We start from the raw sequence: 18,430 nt of genomic DNA on the forward strand, positions 1-18,430 counted from the left end.
CAAAAATAAAAACGCTATGGGTCTTGGAAAATGGCGACAAACACAAAAATCTTTTTTAATTCAAATTTTGCATTTTTTCTCCCATCTAAATAAAAAAGAACCTATACATGTTTGTAATCTGCGCACTCATACTGACCTGGAGAATCATATTATCAGGTCAGTATTACCATATAGTGTACATGGTAAATAACCCCTCAAATTAAAAAAATTGTGGAGGTGGACTTTTGAAATTTCACAACACTTGGATTTTTTTTTCCCATTTTCCAGTACACTATATTGGTAAAGTCAATGTAGTCGTACAAAAGTACAACTCGCCCCGCAGAAAAGAAGCCCTCAAAAAATAGAATAGCTATGGCTCTTGGAAAAAGGGGAGGAAAAAAATTAAAACGAAAAATGGAAAAATCGCCCGTGGTGAGGGGTTTAAAGACCCCTTTTTCCGATAAGTTTTTACAATGAAAACACGTTACTCGTAATGGTATCCAGGGGCGCTGCTATCATGAAGCAAGTTGAGTGCTTTGCTTCAGGCGGCGGCGCATCCCTCAAGCCAGGGGTGTGATAGAAATATTTATATCATGTAGATCTCACTTGCATGTATACTCCTCTATAATCATATATACTCATATAAACGCAAATATATCTATATACATTAATCAATGGCTTAAAATGGCCGACATAAACTAATATAAGCCAGACAGACTGTTCGGTGTTTTCCACCCGAAAAGCAGAAGAACTCCAGATGTATTAAGTGCTGATGAGATGTCTCAACTTTGTCCCAGATGCAGAGAACTTCATTTTAGTTGCTTAATCAGCAGTCATATGTGCATTAATCACAATATTCCATATATTTTCAGATAACCAATAACAGAGGAGCTAGACAATATGTTAATTAACTAACCACCCCTAACCACTCCTTTCTATATGCAATTATAAAACTATGTATCAGGAAATAAAGTGTCAGTATTGATGGAATGTTATGGACACAATGTTGTGCAGTCTCATTCCTTGAGCGCTCAAAATACTCAGTCTTATTGGGAACGGCCGCAGCACACACATAGGGATAGATTTATCCAACCCAAGTTTCCATATCAGGGGCGGCAGAGCGGCGGTCAGAACACGTGGTGCTGTTGCCGACTCTCCCTGTAATCCTTGCAGACCCTTGCCTTGCTGGCACTCACAACCTAACGTGACTGCTACCTTACCAGCAGCGGTGCCCTGGCTCCCGACCCTGGGGACACACATTGCTGATTGCTGGGACTCGCAGAACAGTAAGTAAACATCTCCTGCCCACGCTCTGCTGCATGGCTCCGTGACTCCTCATATTTCACCGCTTCCCTCCATTAGACTCCTCAGCCTTGTCTCTGCCTGTGTGCACACAGCTGGCAATGTTTGCTCCCACTGGCATCCTGCCCAGCTTCTCTACAGTATGTGTATGTAATGTATAGCGCTGTTCACATGCACAGGATTGGATCTCGGAGTTGCACACGACTTATACAATTGTATAGTGATACAGCAGCTGTGGGTCTGCCCCCTAGTATATAGTCCTATAAGTCTGTATTCTGTTGCACACTTGAGCACTATAATAAACTGTGTCTATGGTGATAATAACTGCACCCAAGTAATTGTGCCACATTCACAGCGGTGTGTCTGTATTGTCTTGCACACTTGAGCGCTGTGTGTGTGTATATTATATATATACATACATACTTACAATACACACACACCCCACTAACTGAATAATAATAAATAATCTCTATTTTTATATAGCGCTAACATATTCCGCAGCGCTTTACAGTTTGCACACATTATCATCGCTCACAATCTAAATTCCCTATCAGTATGTCTTTGGAATGTGGGAGGAAACCGGAATACCCGGAGGAAACCCACGCAAACACGGGGAGAACATACAAACTCCTTGCAGATGTTGTCCTTGGTGGGATTGTGCTGTATCCACAATGGTGTCTAGATTACACCCTTAGGCACAACTGTGTGAATAAGTCTCAAGTGTGCAACACAACGCAGACACCGTCGTCAATACGGCACAAGACACAACTATACAAGTCCCGCACTATGCTTTGTAGTACCTGTGATAGCACTTGTATAGACTGTGAAAAGCACCAATGGAAATCAGACTTGTGAATGAGCCCTAATAGCGCCATCGTTAGACACAGTTGTGCGTAGATTTATGTCTTGTGCTATATTCACGTCGGAGGGTGAGTATATCCCATATTTTTTATTTTTATTCTTTTTTTTACTTGAATATTGATCCCAGGGCCTGAAGGAGAATCTCCTCTCCTCCAGATCCTGGGAACCATACAGGACCGCTCCCTGCACATGCCGTATAAGACGAGCCCCGACTTTTGAGATGATTTTCCAGGGTTAAAAAGTCGTCTTATACGCCGGAAAATACGGTACTTGTGTTCGGACATAATGTTTTCTATTTCTCTAAATTCAAATGACCACTATTGCACAAATGTTTACAGGATAGAAATAAATCTGTGTGAACCAGATTAATTTCTACCGATTTAAAAAATTTATTATGGGGGGGCGCCATTTTGCAGTTCGCCTCAGGCGGCAGAGAGGCTAGGTTCACCCCTGATGGTATCTGTACATTGTTAGCAAATGAAGAAGCAATTTGGCATGAGTGAAATTCAAAAACCATGCATAAATTCTGAAACTCCGGCAAGGCGACAAATCGGTGAGACCACTCGGCACAAGGGTATTTCTCATCCCTGTCGCTGAGGTTCATTGCACTTTTCATGAACCAAAGTATGTACAGCCCAAATATCAGCACCATAGGTCATCTCTTTTAGAATTTACAGCAATTTTACCTGGTAAAGTAGCAAGTACAATGAAAAAATTGCAAGTAGATAATTTTCATAATAATTGCAAAAAATTTGCAACATCAAAATCTCGCCAAATGCTCATCATGGGAACATAGCCTCAGGTATCCTTCCTAGAGAGGATTTTTTACATAACATTCCAAAGTAGCCTCTTTTTGGAATTTACAATTTGTATAGATCTATGAAAGATTAATGTCACATTTCTCCGACCAACAAATTGTTGTAACGACCATAGAAAACCACTCCCACAATCGATAGAAGTGGTGGTCTTGAAACAAAGTTGAAGTAAACCCTAAATGTCTACCTATTGAATATAACGATCTAATATCATTTCTGTTATATTTCAATAATACATTTCCGTGAAGTCTTTTTCAGGGGCTGGGCTAGTCCCTACTCTACTGAGCATTAAGGTTGAGAGAAATGGATCGGACAATTTCAAAAATCGCCGACTTTTGGCAAAGTCGGGTTTCGTGAAACCCGACCCGATCCTAGTGTGGGATCGGCCATGAGGTCGTCAATCTTCGCGCCAAAGTCGCGTTTCTTATGACGCTTTCAGCACTATTTCTCATCCAATGAAGGTGGATGCAGAGTGTGGGCAGCGTGATGACATAGGTCGCGGTCCCCACCATCTTAGAGAAGGGCATGACAGTGATTGGCTTGCTTTCTGCGGCGTCACAGGGGCTATAAAGGGGCGTGCATGCCGACCGCCATCTTACTTCTGCCGATCTGAGCATAGGGAGAGGTTGCCGCAGCTTCACCAGAAGAAGGGATATAGTTAATGAGGGAAGATTAACCCCGAAACTGTTTGTGCTGTAGCGATTTCCACTGTCCAACACCACCTTTTCTTTGCAGGGACAGTGGAGTTTTTTTTTGTGCATCAGCGCTGTAGCTTATTAGGCTCCCTATAAGGCTCCCTGATAGCTGCATTGCTGTTTGTACGCCGCTGTGCAAACCAACTGCTTTTTTAAAAGCAAAAATCCTGTTGCTCCTTTCTGCACAGTTCTCTTGTTTCTTTGTCCACACTTTTGTGTGCAGCAGTCCTTTTTATTGCTGCCATACTTGTCCTGAGATCATTGTAGGGAGATTGAAAGTGTACTACAGTCCTTGTATTTTTTGATATATCTTCCAGCCACGTTCTGCCACTTACAATGTGTAGTGTAATACACAGGGCCTTTTTTGGCTGCAGTCTCCCCACCAAAAAAGGGAGATTTAAATTGCCAACAAGTTTATATTTGTCAGTTCTGTTTGTCGTATATCTGCCAGCCACGTTCTGCCACTTACATTGCGTAGTGTAATACACAGGGCCTTTTTTTTGCTACAGTCTCCCCCCCAAAAAAGGGAGATTTAAATTGCCAACAAGTTTATATACGTGAGTTCTGTTTGTCGTATATCAGCCAGCCACGTTCTGCCACTTATATTGTGTAGTGTAATACACAGGGCTGTTATGTTTGCTAATGACAGGTGTTATGAAGGCAATCCAGAAACACAGTGTGCTTAGCGATCAGAGCGCACACAGTGATCTGACAAATACCCAAAAATACAAGAACGAGCTCTGAGACGTGGAAACTCTGTAGACTGCACACCTGATCCTATCCTAAACACAACTAAAAGCGGCTGTGGATTGCGCCTAACAACTACCTAGGCAACTCGGCACAGCCTAAGAAACTAGCTAGCCTGAAGATAGAAAAATAGGCCTGACTTGCCCCAGAGAAATTCCCCAAAGGAAAAGGCAGCCCCCCACATATAATGACTGTGAGTAAGATGAAAAGACAGAACGTAGGGATGAAATAGATTCAGCAAAGTGGGGCCCGATATTCTAGGACAGAGCGAGGACAGTAAAGCGAACTTTGCAGTCTACAAAAAACCCTAAAGCAAAACCACGCAAAGGGGGCAAAAAAAAAACCACCGTGCCGAACTAACGGCACGGCGGTACACCCTTTGCGTCTCAGAGCTTCCAGCAAAACAAAAGACAAGCTGGACAGAAAAAAAGAAACAAAAAAAACAAAAAGCACTTAGCTATACAGAGCAGCAGGTCACAGGAACAATCAGGAGAAGCTCAGATCCAACACTGAAACATTGACAAGGAGCAAGGATAGCAGCATCAGGCGGAGTTAAGTAATGAAGCAGTTAACGAGCTCACCAGAACACCTGAGGGAGGAAGCTCAGAAGCTGCAGTACCACTTGTGACCACAGGAGTGAATTCAGCCACAGAATTCACAACAGTACCCCCCCCTTGAGGAGGGGTCACCGAACCCTCACCAGAGCCCCCAGGCCGACCAGGATGAGCCGCATGAAAGGCACGAACAAGATCGGAAGCATGAACATCAGAGGCAAAAACCCAGGAATTATCTTCCTGAGCATAACCCTTCCATTTAACCAGATACTGGAGTTTCCGTCTAGAAACACGAGAATCCAAAATCTTCTCCACAATATACTCCAATTCCCCCTCCACCAAAACCGGGGCAGGAGGCTCAACAGATGGAACCATAGGTGCCACGTATCTCCGCAACAACGACCTATGGAATACATTATGTATGGAAAAGGAGTCTGGGAGGGTCAAACGAAAAGACACAGGATTGAGAACCTCAGAAATCCTATACGGACCAATAAAACGAGGTTTAAATTTAGGAGAGGAAACCTTCATAGGAATATGACGAGAAGATAACCAAACCAGATCCCCAACACGAAGTCGGGGACCCACACGGCGTCTGCGATTAGCGAAAAGTTGAGCTTTCTCCTGGGACAAGATCAAATTGTCCACTACCTGAGTCCAGATCTGCTGCAACCTATCCACCACAGAATCCACACCAGGACAGTCCGAAGACTCAACCTGTCCTGAAGAGAAACGAGGATGGAACCCAGAATTGCAAAAAAATGGAGAAACCAAGGTAGCTGAGCTGGCCCGATTATTAAGGGCGAACTCAGCCAACGGCAAAAAGGACACCCAATCATCCTGGTCTGCAGAAACAAAACATCTCAGATATGTTTCCAAGGTCTGATTGGTTCGTTCGGTCTGGCCATTAGTCTGAGGATGGAAAGCCGAGGAAAAGGATAGGTCAATGCCCATCCTACCACAAAAGGCTCGCCAAAACCTTGAAACAAACTGGGAACCTCTGTCAGAAACAATATTCTCAGGAATGCCATGCAACCGAACCACATGCTGAAAGAACAAAGGTACCAAATCAGAGGAGGAAGGCAATTTAGCCAAGGGCACCAGATGGACCATTTTAGAAAAGCGATCACAGACCACCCAAATGACTGACATCTTTTGAGAAACGGGAAGGTCAGAAATGAAATCCATCGAAATATGTGTCCAAGGCCTCTTTGGGACCGGCAAGGGCAAAAGCAACCCACTGGCACGAGAACAGCAGGGCTTAGCCCTAGCACAAATCCCACAGGACTGCACAAAAGTACGTACATCCCGTGACAGAGATGGCCACCAGAAGGATCTAGCCACTAACTCTCTGGTACCAAAGATTCCAGGATGACCAGCCAACACCGAACAATGAAGTTCAGAGATAAGTTTATTAGTCCACCTATCAGGGACGAACAGTTTCTCTGCTGGACAACGATCAGGTTTATTCGCCTGAAATTTTTGCAGCACCCGCCGCAAATCAGGGGAGATGGCAGACACAATGACTCCTTCCTTGAGGATACCCGCTGGCTCAGATAAACCCGGAGAGTCGGGCACAAAACTCCTAGACAGACCATCCGCCTTCACATTTTTAGAGCCCGGAAGGTACGAAATCACAAAGTCGAAGCGGGCAAAAAATAACGACCAACGGGCCTGTCTAGGATTCAAGCGCTTGGCAGACTCGAGATAAGTCAAGTTCTTATGATCAGTCAATACCACCACGCGATGCTTAGCTCCTTCAAGCCAATGACGCCACTCCTCGAATGCCCACTTCATGGCCAGCAACTCTCGATTGCCCACATCATAATTACGCTCAGCGGGCGAAAACTTCCTGGAAAAGAAAGCACATGGTTTCATCACTGAGCAATCAGAACCTCTCTGTGACAAAACCGCCCCTGCTCCAATCTCAGAAGCATCAACCTCGAACTGGAACGGAAGAGAAACATCTGGCTGACACAACACAGGGGCAGAACAAAAACGACGCTTCAACTCCTGAAAAGCTTCCACAGCAGCAGAAGACCAATTAACCAAATCAGCACCCTTCTTGGTCAAATCGGTCAATGGTTTGGCAATGCTAGAAAAATTACAGATGAAGCGACGATAAAAATTAGCAAAGCCCAGGAACTTTTGCAGACTTTTCAGAGATGTCGGCTGAATCCAATCCTGGATGGCTTGGACCTTAACTGGATCCATCTCGATAGTAGAAGGGGTAAAGATGAACCCCAAAAATGAAACTTTCTGCACACCGAAGAGACACTTTGATCCCTTCACAAACAAAGAGTTAGCACGCAGGACCTGAAAAACCATTCTGACCTGCTTCACACGAGACTCCCAATCATCTGAGAAGATCAAAATGTCATCCAAGTAAACAATCAGGAATTTATCCAGATACTCACGGAAGATGTCATGCATAAAAGACTGAAACACAGATGGAGCATTGGCAAGTCCGAACGGCATCACTAGATACTCAAAATGACCCTCGGGCGTATTGAATGCAGTTTTCCATTCATCTCCTTGCCTGATTCTCACCAGATTATACGCACCACGAAGATCTATCTTAGTGAACCAACTAGCCCCCTTAATCCGAGCAAACAAGTCAGATAACAATGGCAAGAGATACTGAAATTTAACAGTGATCTTATTAAGAAGGCGGTAATCAATACCTCAGCGAACCATCCTTCTTGGCTACAAAGAAGAACCCTGCTCCCAGTGGTGATGACGATGGGCGAATATGTCCCTTCTCCAGGGATTCCTTCACATAACTGCGCATAGCGGCGTGTTCGGGCACGGATAAATTAAATAATCGACCTTTAGGGAATTTACTACCAGGAATCAAATTGATAGCACAATCACAATCCCTATGCGGAGGTAGAGCATCGGACTTGGGCTCTTCAAATACATCCTGATAATCAGACAAGAACTCTGGGACCTCAGAAGGGGTGGATGGCGAAATCGACAAAAATGGAACATCACCATGTACCCCCTGACAACCCCAGCTGGATACCGACATGGAATTCCAATCCAATACTGGATTATGGGTTTGTAGCCATGGCAACCCCAACACGACCACATCATGCAGATTATGCAACACCAGAAAGCGAATAACTTCCTGATGTGCAGGAGCCATGCACATGGTCAGCTGGGCCCAGTATTGAGGTTTATTCTTGGCCAAAGGTGTAGCATCAATTCCTCTCAATGGAATATGACACCGCAAAGGCTCCAAGAAAAACCCACAACGTTTAGCATAATCCAAATCCATCAGATTCAGGGCAGCGCCCGAATCCACAAACGCCATGACAGAAAACGACGACAAAGAGCATATCAAGGTAATGCACAGAAGGAATTTGGACTGTACAGTACCAATGACGGCAGACCTAGCGGACCGCTTAGTGCGCTTAGGACAATCAGAAATAGCATGAGTGGAATCACCACAGTAGAAACACAGACCATTCAGACGTCTGTATTCCTGCCGTTCAACTCTAGTCATAGTCCTATCGCACTGCATAGGCTCAGGTTTAACCTCAGGCAGTACCGCCAAATGGTGCACAGATTTACGCTCGCGCAAGCGTCGACCGATCTGAATGGCCAAAGACAAAGACTCATTCAAACCAGCAGGCATAGGAAATCCCACCATGACATCCTTAAGAGCCTCAGAGAGACCCTTTCTGAACAAAGCTGCCAGCGCAGATTCATTCCACTGAGTGAGTACTGACCATTTCCTAAATTTCTGACAATATACTTCTATATCATCCTGACCCTGGCACAAAGCCAGCAAATTTTTCTCAGCCTGATCCACTGAATTAGGCTCATCGTACAGCAATCCGAGCGCCAGGAAAAACGCATCGACACTACTCAATGCAGGGTCTCCTGGCGCAAGAGAAAATGCCCAGTCTTGAGGGTCGCCGCGCAAAAAAGAAATAATAATCAAAACCTGTTGAATAGGATTACCAGAAGAATGAGGTTTCAAGGCCAGAAATAGCTTACAATTATTTTTGAAACTTAGAAACTTAGTTCTATCTCCAAAAAACAAATCAGGAATAGGAATTCTTGGTTCTAACATAGATTTCTGATCAATAGTATCTTGAATTTTTTGTACATTTATAACGAGATTATCCATTGAAGAGCACAGACCCTGAATATCCATGTCCACACCTGTGTCCAGAATCACCCAAATGTCTAGGGGAAAAAAAAAAAGTGAACACAGAGCAAAAAAAAAAAAAAAAAATGATGTCAGAACTTTTTCTTTCCCTCTATTGAGAATCATTAGTTTGGCTCCTTGTACTGTTATGTTTGCTAATGACAGGTGTTATGAAGGCAATCCAGAAACACAGTGTGCTTAGCGATCAGAGCGCACACAGTGATCTGACAAATACCCAAAAATACAAGAACGAGCTCTGAGACGTGGAAACTCTGTAGACTGCACACCTGATCCTATCCTAAACACAACTAAAAGCGGCTGTGGATTGCGCCTAACAACTACCTAGGCAACTCGGCACAGCCTAAGAAACTAGCTAGCCTGAAGATAGAAAAATAGGCCTGACTTGCCCCAGAGAAATTCCCCAAAGGAAAAGGCAGCCCCCCACATATAATGACTGTAAGTAAGATGAAAAGACAGAACGTAGGGATGAAATAGATTCAGCAAAGTGGGGCCCGATATTCTAGGACAGAGCGAGGACAGTAAAGCGAACTTTGCAGTCTACAAAAAACCCTAAAGCAAAACCACGCAAAGGGGGCAAAAAAAAACCCACCGTGCCGAACTAACGGCACGGCGGTACACCCTTTGCTTCTCAGAGCTTCCAGCAAAACAAAAGACAAGCTGGACAGAAAAAAAGCAACAAAAAAAACAAAAAGCACTGAGCTATACAGAGCAGCAGGTCACAGGAACAATCAGGAGAAGCTCAGATCCAACACTGAAACATTGACAAGGAGCAAGGATAGCAGCATCAGGTGGAGTTAAGTAATGAAGCAGTTAACGAGCTCACCAGAACACCTGAGGGAGGAAGCTCAGAAGCTGCAGTACCACTTGTGACCACAGGAGTGAATTCAGCCACAGAATTCACAACACAGGGCCTGTTTTTGCTGCAGTCTCCCCCCCAAAAAAGGGATATTTAAATTGCTAACAAGTTTATATACACCTTCTACCTTGTTTAACAGTACCATATAACGGTTGTTATCTTGGTTAGATTTTCTCAAAAAATGAGGAAGTCTGGTGGAAGAGGCCGTGGGCGGTCATTGCCAGCTGGTACTGATGGTGGTGGTGGTGGTGGTGGAGCATCTGGTCGTAGTGAGAAAAGCAAAATAGCACCTAAGGCTGGAGGTGTTGAGCCAGCGTCATCGTCTGGCTACACAAGGCCTCGAAGGCTTCCTTATCTGGGAGTAGGAAAACCGGTTTTAAAGCCGGAGCAGCAGGAAAAAGTTTTGGCTTTCCTTGCTGACTCGGCCTCTAGCTCTTTTGCCTCCTCTTCAGAAAGTTCAAAATATAAAAGTAGCGAGTTGTCAGTGGATGCTCCCGGTCAGGGAAAAGTCGCTTCCTTGTGTCCTTCACCCAAAGCAAAAGTGAAGGATGCGGCAGGCGACACTACAGTTTACTCCATGGAGATCTTTACACATATCGTGCAAGGGTTAGAAAGGGAAATAGTTAACAGCCCATTACAAGATGAATCGGACATGGAGTGCACAGATGCACAGCCACAGCTAGATTATTATGCTGTTCCATTGACTCAGATCACTACATTGCCCTCGCAGTGTACTGAGACAGAATCTGACGCTGATGAGACTATGGTGCCCCGTCCCGAACGCTATAGCACCTTACACGGTGACACAGAGGAAGGTGCACATGACAATGAAGAGGAGTTGTTAGATGACCCAGTTGTTGACCCAGATTGGCAGCCATTGGGGGAACAGGGTGCCGCTGGCAGTAGCTCTGAAGTGGAGGAGGATGATCCGCAGCAGGCATCTACATCACAACAGCTTTCATCTGGCAGGCCCATATTTGGCCAAAAACGTTTGACAAAACCAAAAACACTATTAGGACAGCGTGGCCATCCGGTAAAAGGAGAACAGCGTGCAATGCCTGAAAAGGTATTCGATAGTAGGAAGATTGCAGTGTGGGAATTTTTTAACCAAAATCCGAATGATCAGCGCAAAGTTATCTGTAAGAAATGCTCAAATACCTTTATCAGAGGGAAGAATGTCCAAAATTTAAACACAACGTGCATGCTTAGACATTTAACCAGCATGCACTTGCAAGCCTGGACTAACTACCAAACGTCCCGTACCATTGGTGCACCCGCGCAGAATGAAGATAGTCAGCAATGCTACATTGCTTCCCTCACTGTTAGCCCTCCAGTTAGGACATCACCAACAGCAAATGTGAAGGCATCGTCGCAAGGCCAAAGCAGTCAGGGAATCACAATGTTCTTGGTAGGAAACACTGTATGTAGGCCAACATCAAGAATACCATCACCAAGCCTCTCTCAATCTGCCATGTCCACCAGCACCCCCGCTAGTTCCACCATAAGCATCTCTCCAGTCCAGCTCACCCTACAAGAGACTCTCGTTAGGAAAAGGAAGTACTCATCCTCTCATCCGTGTACACAGGGTTTGAACGCCCACATTGCTAGACTAATCTCGTTAAAGGTGATGCCCTACCGGTTGGTTGAAAGCAAAGCTTTCAAAGCCCTGATGGCCTATGGAGTACCACTCTATGACCTACCCAGTCAACACTTCTTTGCGAGAAAAGCCATCCCAGCCCTCCACCAGCATGTCAAAGACCGCATTGTCCATGCACTGAGGCAATCAGTCAGTAGAAAGGTGCACCTCACAACAGATGCATGGACCAGTAGACATGGCCAGGGACGTTACGTGTCCATCACGGCACACTGGGTTAATGTGGTGGATGCAGGGTCCACAGGGGACAGCCATAGTGAGACAGTTCTGCCTAGCCTATGGTCTAGAAAACAGTTGGCTGTAGATGTTCGCCACCCCTCCTCCTCCTCCAGAAGCGAAAGCTCATCCACAGAGCGCAGTCGCACGACCACTCCATCCGCAGCTGCCACTGTTGCACACGAGGTGTCCCATTATTGAACAGCTAGTGGTAAGCATCAGCAGGCTGTGTTAGAAATGAAGTGTTTGGGCGACAACAGAAACACCGCAGAAGTACTGGCCGAGTACTTGCAGCAACAAACTCAGTCATGGCTGGGCAGTGTACATCTTGAGGCAGGCAAGGTAGTCAGTGATAACGAAAGGAATTTTATGGCTGCCATAGCCCTTTCAGAACTTAAACACATACCTTGCCTGGCTCACACCTTGAACCTGGTGGTGCAGTGCTTACTCAAAAATTATCCGGAGTTACCAGCCCTGCTCCTGAAAGTCCGAAGACTTTGCTCGCACATCCGCCGGTCGTCCGTACACTCCAGCTGTATGCAGAACCATCAGCGATCGCCGAATCATCCCCAGCATCGCCTAATAATCGAAGTTGCAACAAGGAGGAACTCCACACTGCACATGGTTCAGAGGCTGTGCGAACAGAGACGTGCTGTAATTAATTTGTGGGAGGATACACATACACGGGCAGGCACTTGGATGTCAAGTCCTTCAGTGTTTTGAGGAATGCACACGGCTGGTAAGTGCAGACGACGCCATCATAAGCATGAGCATCCCACTAAATGCATCTGCTGATGCAAAGTTTGACGCATATTTAGGAGCTGGCGTCTGCAGCCGAGGAGGAGGGAAGCCTTGATGACAGTCACCCATTGTCTGCTCAGGGAACTCTCCTGGACGAGGTGGCGGATGAAGAGGAGGAGGAGGATGATGGGGATGAATATTTATGGGAGGAGGATGCTTCTCAGGGGGCAATAGAAACTGGTGGCGTTGCAAGGTCAGTTACAGGGTTTTTGCTGGACACAAGTGATGTTGATTTGCAAGAAAGTGCTCCTCAACCCAGCACAAGCAGTGAATTGACACCTGGAACATTGGCCCACATGGCTGAGTATGCCTTGCGTATCCTAAAAAGGGACCCCCGCATTATCAAAATGATGACCGATGACGGATACTGTTTGGCCTGCCTCCTGGATCCACGATATAAAGGAAAAAAAGGAAAATTACAAAATATCATGCCACATGAGAACCTTGAGCAAATATTGGCTACCAAACAAGCAACTCTTGTAGACCATTTGGTTCAGGCATTCCCAGCACACAGCGGCAGTGATGGTTCACACGAGCCGTATGGGGCAACATGGCAGAGGTTTTAGAGGTGCACAAATCCGAAGTGGCGTTGGACAAAGGGGTTTTATGACCAGGTTGTGGAGTGATTTCGCAATGACCGCTGACACGACAGGTACTGCTGCATCGATTCAAAGTGACAGGAGACAGCATTTGTCCAGTATGGTTACGAACTACTTTTCCTCCCTATCGATGTTCTCTCTCACAGGTCATTCCCCTTTGATTACTGGGCATCTAAAATAGACACCTGGCCTGAATTGGCAGAATATGCATTACAGGAGCTCGCTTGCCCTGCTTCTAGTGTGCTATCAGAAAAAGTCTTCAGTGCTGCTGGTTCAATACTGACCGAAAAAAGGACACGTCTGGCTACCCAGAATGTTGATGATCTAACCTTCATTAAAATGAACCAATCATGGATTTCAAATTATTTTGCCCCACCTTCTCCTGCTGACACGTAGCTTGCCTGAAAAATGTCTTGCTTTTGGCCTCCTCTTACTGACTTCTCCAATTCCGCCATTTTCAGCTGCTGAATGTCCACCATAGGCCATTTTTATACCTCCCTAAATGGGCTGACTCCCCCCACAGGGCCATGGTCACCACTTGGCGCAAGCACCCCTGCGAGTGCCGTTTGCCTGGACAGGTGGGTGTGCCCACTCTTGGGCGACGGCACTGGCACAGGGTCCCTCATAGCACAATGAAGTGTCTCTGACGGTTGTGGTGCATAACCAACGTCAGACACACCATCGTAATATGAGGGAACCTGTGCCAGTACCGCCGCCCAAGAGAGAGTGTTCCCCTCAGCTCGAACAGTGCTCAACCACTTGCAATACTTACCTCTCCCTGCTCCACCACTGTGTAGTTTGTGCTGTTAAATCCTTCAATGGCACTGCCAATACAAATTTGTTGAGATGATAGATGATAGTTAAAATATACAGGGGCCCTGGCCTCCATTTAATCCAGATAATACTTTGCGCCAACTACCACTGTCTACTACTCAGCAGAGGAGCCCACCCCATTACCTAGCTATGCTGCCTGTTTACTCCTGTTACCAATTTTGAACTGCTTTTAGCCTACTTTTGTATTTGGGCCTACTAACCATGTCTGTGCCACTCATTACAGTTGTCCTCCACTGAACAAAGCAATGCCGCCTGTTTAGTCCTGTTACCAATTTTGAACTGCATTTAGCCTACTTTTTTATTGTGGGCCTACAAACTGTGTCTGCGCCACTCATTACAGTTGTCCTCCACTGAACAAAGCAATGCTGCCTGTTTAGTGCTGTTACCAATTTTGAACTGCATTTAGCCTACTTTATTGTTTGGGCCTACTAACTGTGTCTGCCACTCATTACAGTTGTCCTCCACTGAACAAAGCTATGCCGCCTGTTTAGTCCTGTTACCAATTTTGAACTGCATTTAGCCAACTTTTTTATTTTGGGCCTACTAACTGTGTCTGCGCCACTCATTACAGTTGTCCTCCACTGAACAAAGCAATGCCGCCTGGTTAGTCCTGTTACCAATTTTGAACTGCATTTAGCCTACTTTATTATTTGGGCCTATATCTATGTTTCCTCCTCATTCTGCCCATTGCCCAGCCACTGCTAGATGAGTCTGCTGGTACATTGACCCAGACCACTACATTCCCCTTGCACTCTACACAGCCAGATTCTGACCCTGCTGAAAGTCAGGTTCCCCTTCCCGCATGCTATACCACCTTACACGGGGACAAAGAGGAAGGTGCAGATAAAAGTGCAGGTTCCTTCATCATGTGGGGGGGCATACTCGTTGGCGACGTCACTGGCACAGGGCCCCTCATAGTACGTAAAAGTGTCTCTGGCAGTGGGAGGCGCCACCCGCTGTCAAACACACCGCTGTACTATGAGGGCCCTGTGCCAGTGCCAAGTGCCAACGAGTGGGCCCTCCCTGCTTGCTCAGGATCACAGCACTTGCAAAGTTGAAATACTTACCTCTCCCTTCTCCACCGCCATGACGTATTCCGCATTTCCTGGGCCCATGAAAATCTTGAGCCAGCCCTACCCCCCCACAACTTTAGCCAAATAATCCCCTGTTTTCAATGCCTAACTATTATTATAAATTAAATTAAGATTGACATGCTTAAGAAATAAGAATTGATGTTTTTGGCATTAAAATGGACACTGTAGGTGTTTTCCTGGCCTCCACTCACTGCTGACTTTGATTCCCCATTGACTTGCATTGGGTTTCATGTTTCGGTCGGCCCACGACTTTTCGCAATAATCGTCCTATTTCACCCGACCCGACTTTTGACAAGGTTGGGTTTCGCGAAACCCGACTCGATCCTTAAAAATTAAAAGTTGCTCAACTCTACATATGACATCTACATTGGTCGGCTACTACCAAACCTGGTGATAGCCAGATGTAAACATTGTACAGAGTAGAAGACCACAGCTTTGTAGATGGTTTAGTGGCCCCTGATGATTCCTGTAGATCACCTCCGAGTGATCCCCACCGATCTCATATTGGTGACCTATCCTTAACATAGACCATCAACGAAAAAGTAGTAGACAACCCATCTAAAATAGCTATCACACAAACCACTATCGTTACTACCTATATGAGGGAAGTGGAACCTTCCCTCTATGTTCCGGGAACACACCTGCACCAGTGAATTAACTTTCTTTTCATTCTATGTCATTTTGTTGGAAAAGAACCAGGTTAAGATTCGTTTGTCAACAAACCTCCACCCGCTATTATAAAATCTCCGCTGAACGGAGCTAACTTCACATTAGCCATGTATCTCTGGAGTTTGGTGTCGTTCCTCTCTGCTTTGGCAGCAACAGGTAATATATATATATATATATATTTTTAATATCAATTCTGTCTTTTAATCAATATTAACAGTCAATGTATCCCGGACCGAGCTCAATGAATCATTCACACATCCATTTGTCATGACCCAAGCACTGTCCGTGATACATTGACTGTCCACGGGTCTCCAGACTTGAACTAGATAGCCTCGTATCGGTCTATGAAGCTATAAAACCCAGGGGCAGCCTGTGCATCACAGTCGGATGTGTGATTGTGGCATTAAGGAGTTAAATAAATTAATATAAAGGAGGGTAATATTATATTACTGAGGGGATATTGGAGACCATGGAGGAAAAATGCAAAGTGTTCACAGATAAATAGAAGGTTGTTCCCTGGTGCCCAGGAAACAGAAGATACAGCTGTTTACAGGGTTTGCGAAATCATTCACCCCTTGGCTTTTTAACCTTTTTTTAACATTAAATATTTTTCTAATACGATTTGTGTGTGATGCATCAGCACTGAATAGTCTACGTTTGTGACATGAAGTGAGAAAGATACAGGCATAAGGTAAATTAAAATAAGTAAAAATTGGTATGTGCATATGTATTCATCCCTTTTGCTATGAAGTTCCAATAAAATGTTGATGCAGGCAATTACCTTAAGTCACAGACTTAGGGAAAGAAAGTCCACCTATTAGCAATCTAAGTGTCACATATCGGTCAGTATATACACTTTGCCTTTTCTGAAAGGCCAGAGAAGGCTGCAACACCAATAAGCAAGAGAAACCACTAACCAAACACCACCATGAAGGCCAAGGGGATCTCCAAAAACGCCAGGGACAAATTTGTTGAGAAGTGCAAGGTAGGGTTGGGTTATAAAAAAAAAATTACAATCTCTCATGATCCCCCGGAGCACCATCAAATCCATTATCATCAAATGGAAAGAACATGGTGCCACAACAAACCTGCCAAGAGAGGGCGCCCATCAGAAGTCTCAGCCTTGACAAGAAGAGCATTAATTGGGAGGCAGCGCAGAGACCAAAGGTAACCCTGAAGGAGCTGCAGAGTTCCAAGCAGAGACTGGAGTATCTGCCATGCAACCACAATAGTTATAAACTACACAGAGGTGGCCTTTATGGAAGAGTGGCCAGAAAAAAAACTTTTACTTACACACACAAACTGTAAGGCTCATTTTGAGTTTGCAAAGTTCATGTTGGGGGACTCCCCAAATGTATGGAGGGAGGAGTAGTGGTCAGATGAGACCAAAACTGAACTTTTGGACTACCAAGGCAAATATTATGCCTGGGGCAAAAACAACACAGCTCATTACCCAAAGAACACCATCCCCACAGTGAAACCAGGTGGTGGTAGTAATATGCTGTAATGATGATATTTTTTTGTTAGTAGGGACAGGGGAAATGGTCTGAGTCGAGGGGAAGATTAATGGTGCGAAATACAGGAATATTCTTAAGGAAAACCTGTTTCAGTCTGTCAATTATTTGAGACTGGGATGGAGGTTCACCTTCCAACAAGACAATGACCCAAAACATATTGCACGCTGTCAGGAATCAGATGTCTGCGATAGCATGACTGTGATTGGTGACTTTGATCTGAAGATTAGACAACCCCTTTAATTTTGTAATTTAGTGAAATGGGTCCATTAGCTTCTTCCTCAAGGGTTTTGTCTTTCCCGGGAGCACCATAGTAGAATTACAAGCTGAACGTGATAGATCTCTGCTTTTTTTTAGCTATGTTATCATTCAGTCTAAAAGGAACCATTATTAATAATGACCTATGGTAGATAAGAGGCCAAGCTACAGATTTTACATTGGGAGCTTCAGTTTATATTTTTTATGTTCAACATTCTTCCAGGAACCTTGGTCTGTTCCTCGCCTTCTTGGCACATTTTCATAGATCATTCATTGTATTTTATTTCAGGTCATTGTTTGCAATGTTATACTTGTGTGGGCTTGATGTCAGATTCCTGTTCATTTGCTTTTCTCACCAATTCGTCCTGCCCCGCTGGCAATGTTTGTGCCTCTCGATATAGGATAGCTGTATCAGGTAAGAGGTGGTGGTATTTTAATTGTATTTAAGTGTAAACGTAGGCACCACTAGGAGGGGTGGTGCTCAAGTAGGAGCCCAAGCCGTATTGAGTATAGTGATAAATTTATCACGGTATTTTAATTGTGTCATAATTTTTAGTATAAAATCTGCTATAATATATATGTATATTTATTTATATTTTTGTCATTTTCGTAAACATTGAAAGAAATGGGGATCGAGCATGTGTATTTTGGCCACATTTAGGATGTGGCTGCCAAGCCCCATTCTTTAGGTTCCAGAGGTCCGTTCTTACAATCTTTGAGAGTCCCATTGGTCAGACCCCAACCAATCAGCCAAGTTATTCCCAATCAAAAGGGTAGAGTATAACTTGATTGCTTTTAAGAA

The 18,430-nt window shown here is 44.8% G+C and overlaps 1 protein-coding gene across 3 annotated transcripts in view; it reads left to right on the top strand.

The window, feature by feature from the left end:
• Positions 1 to 976: 976 nt before the first annotated feature.
• LOC138651057 (phospholipase A2 inhibitor and Ly6/PLAUR domain-containing protein-like) overlaps positions 977 to 18,430 on the top strand; it is a 41,571-nt gene continuing 24,117 nt past the window's right edge. Inside the window, exons 1-3 of one of the 3 annotated variants that reach the window (XM_069740998.1) lie at positions 977 to 1,265; positions 15,881 to 16,012; positions 17,918 to 18,043. In XM_069740998.1, the coding sequence (XP_069597099.1) occupies positions 15,964 to 16,012; positions 17,918 to 18,043 (175 nt within the window). In that variant the 5' untranslated portion in view covers positions 977 to 1,265; positions 15,881 to 15,963. The remainder of the gene's footprint in view (positions 1,266 to 15,880; positions 16,013 to 17,917; positions 18,044 to 18,430) is intronic. The other 2 variants (XM_069741000.1, XM_069740999.1) reach the window with 2 other exon arrangements.

The sequence above is a fragment of the Ranitomeya imitator genome, chromosome 10 (assembly GCF_032444005.1).
Source record: "Ranitomeya imitator isolate aRanImi1 chromosome 10, aRanImi1.pri, whole genome shotgun sequence".
Classification (NCBI taxonomy): Eukaryota; Metazoa; Chordata; class Amphibia; order Anura; family Dendrobatidae; genus Ranitomeya; species Ranitomeya imitator.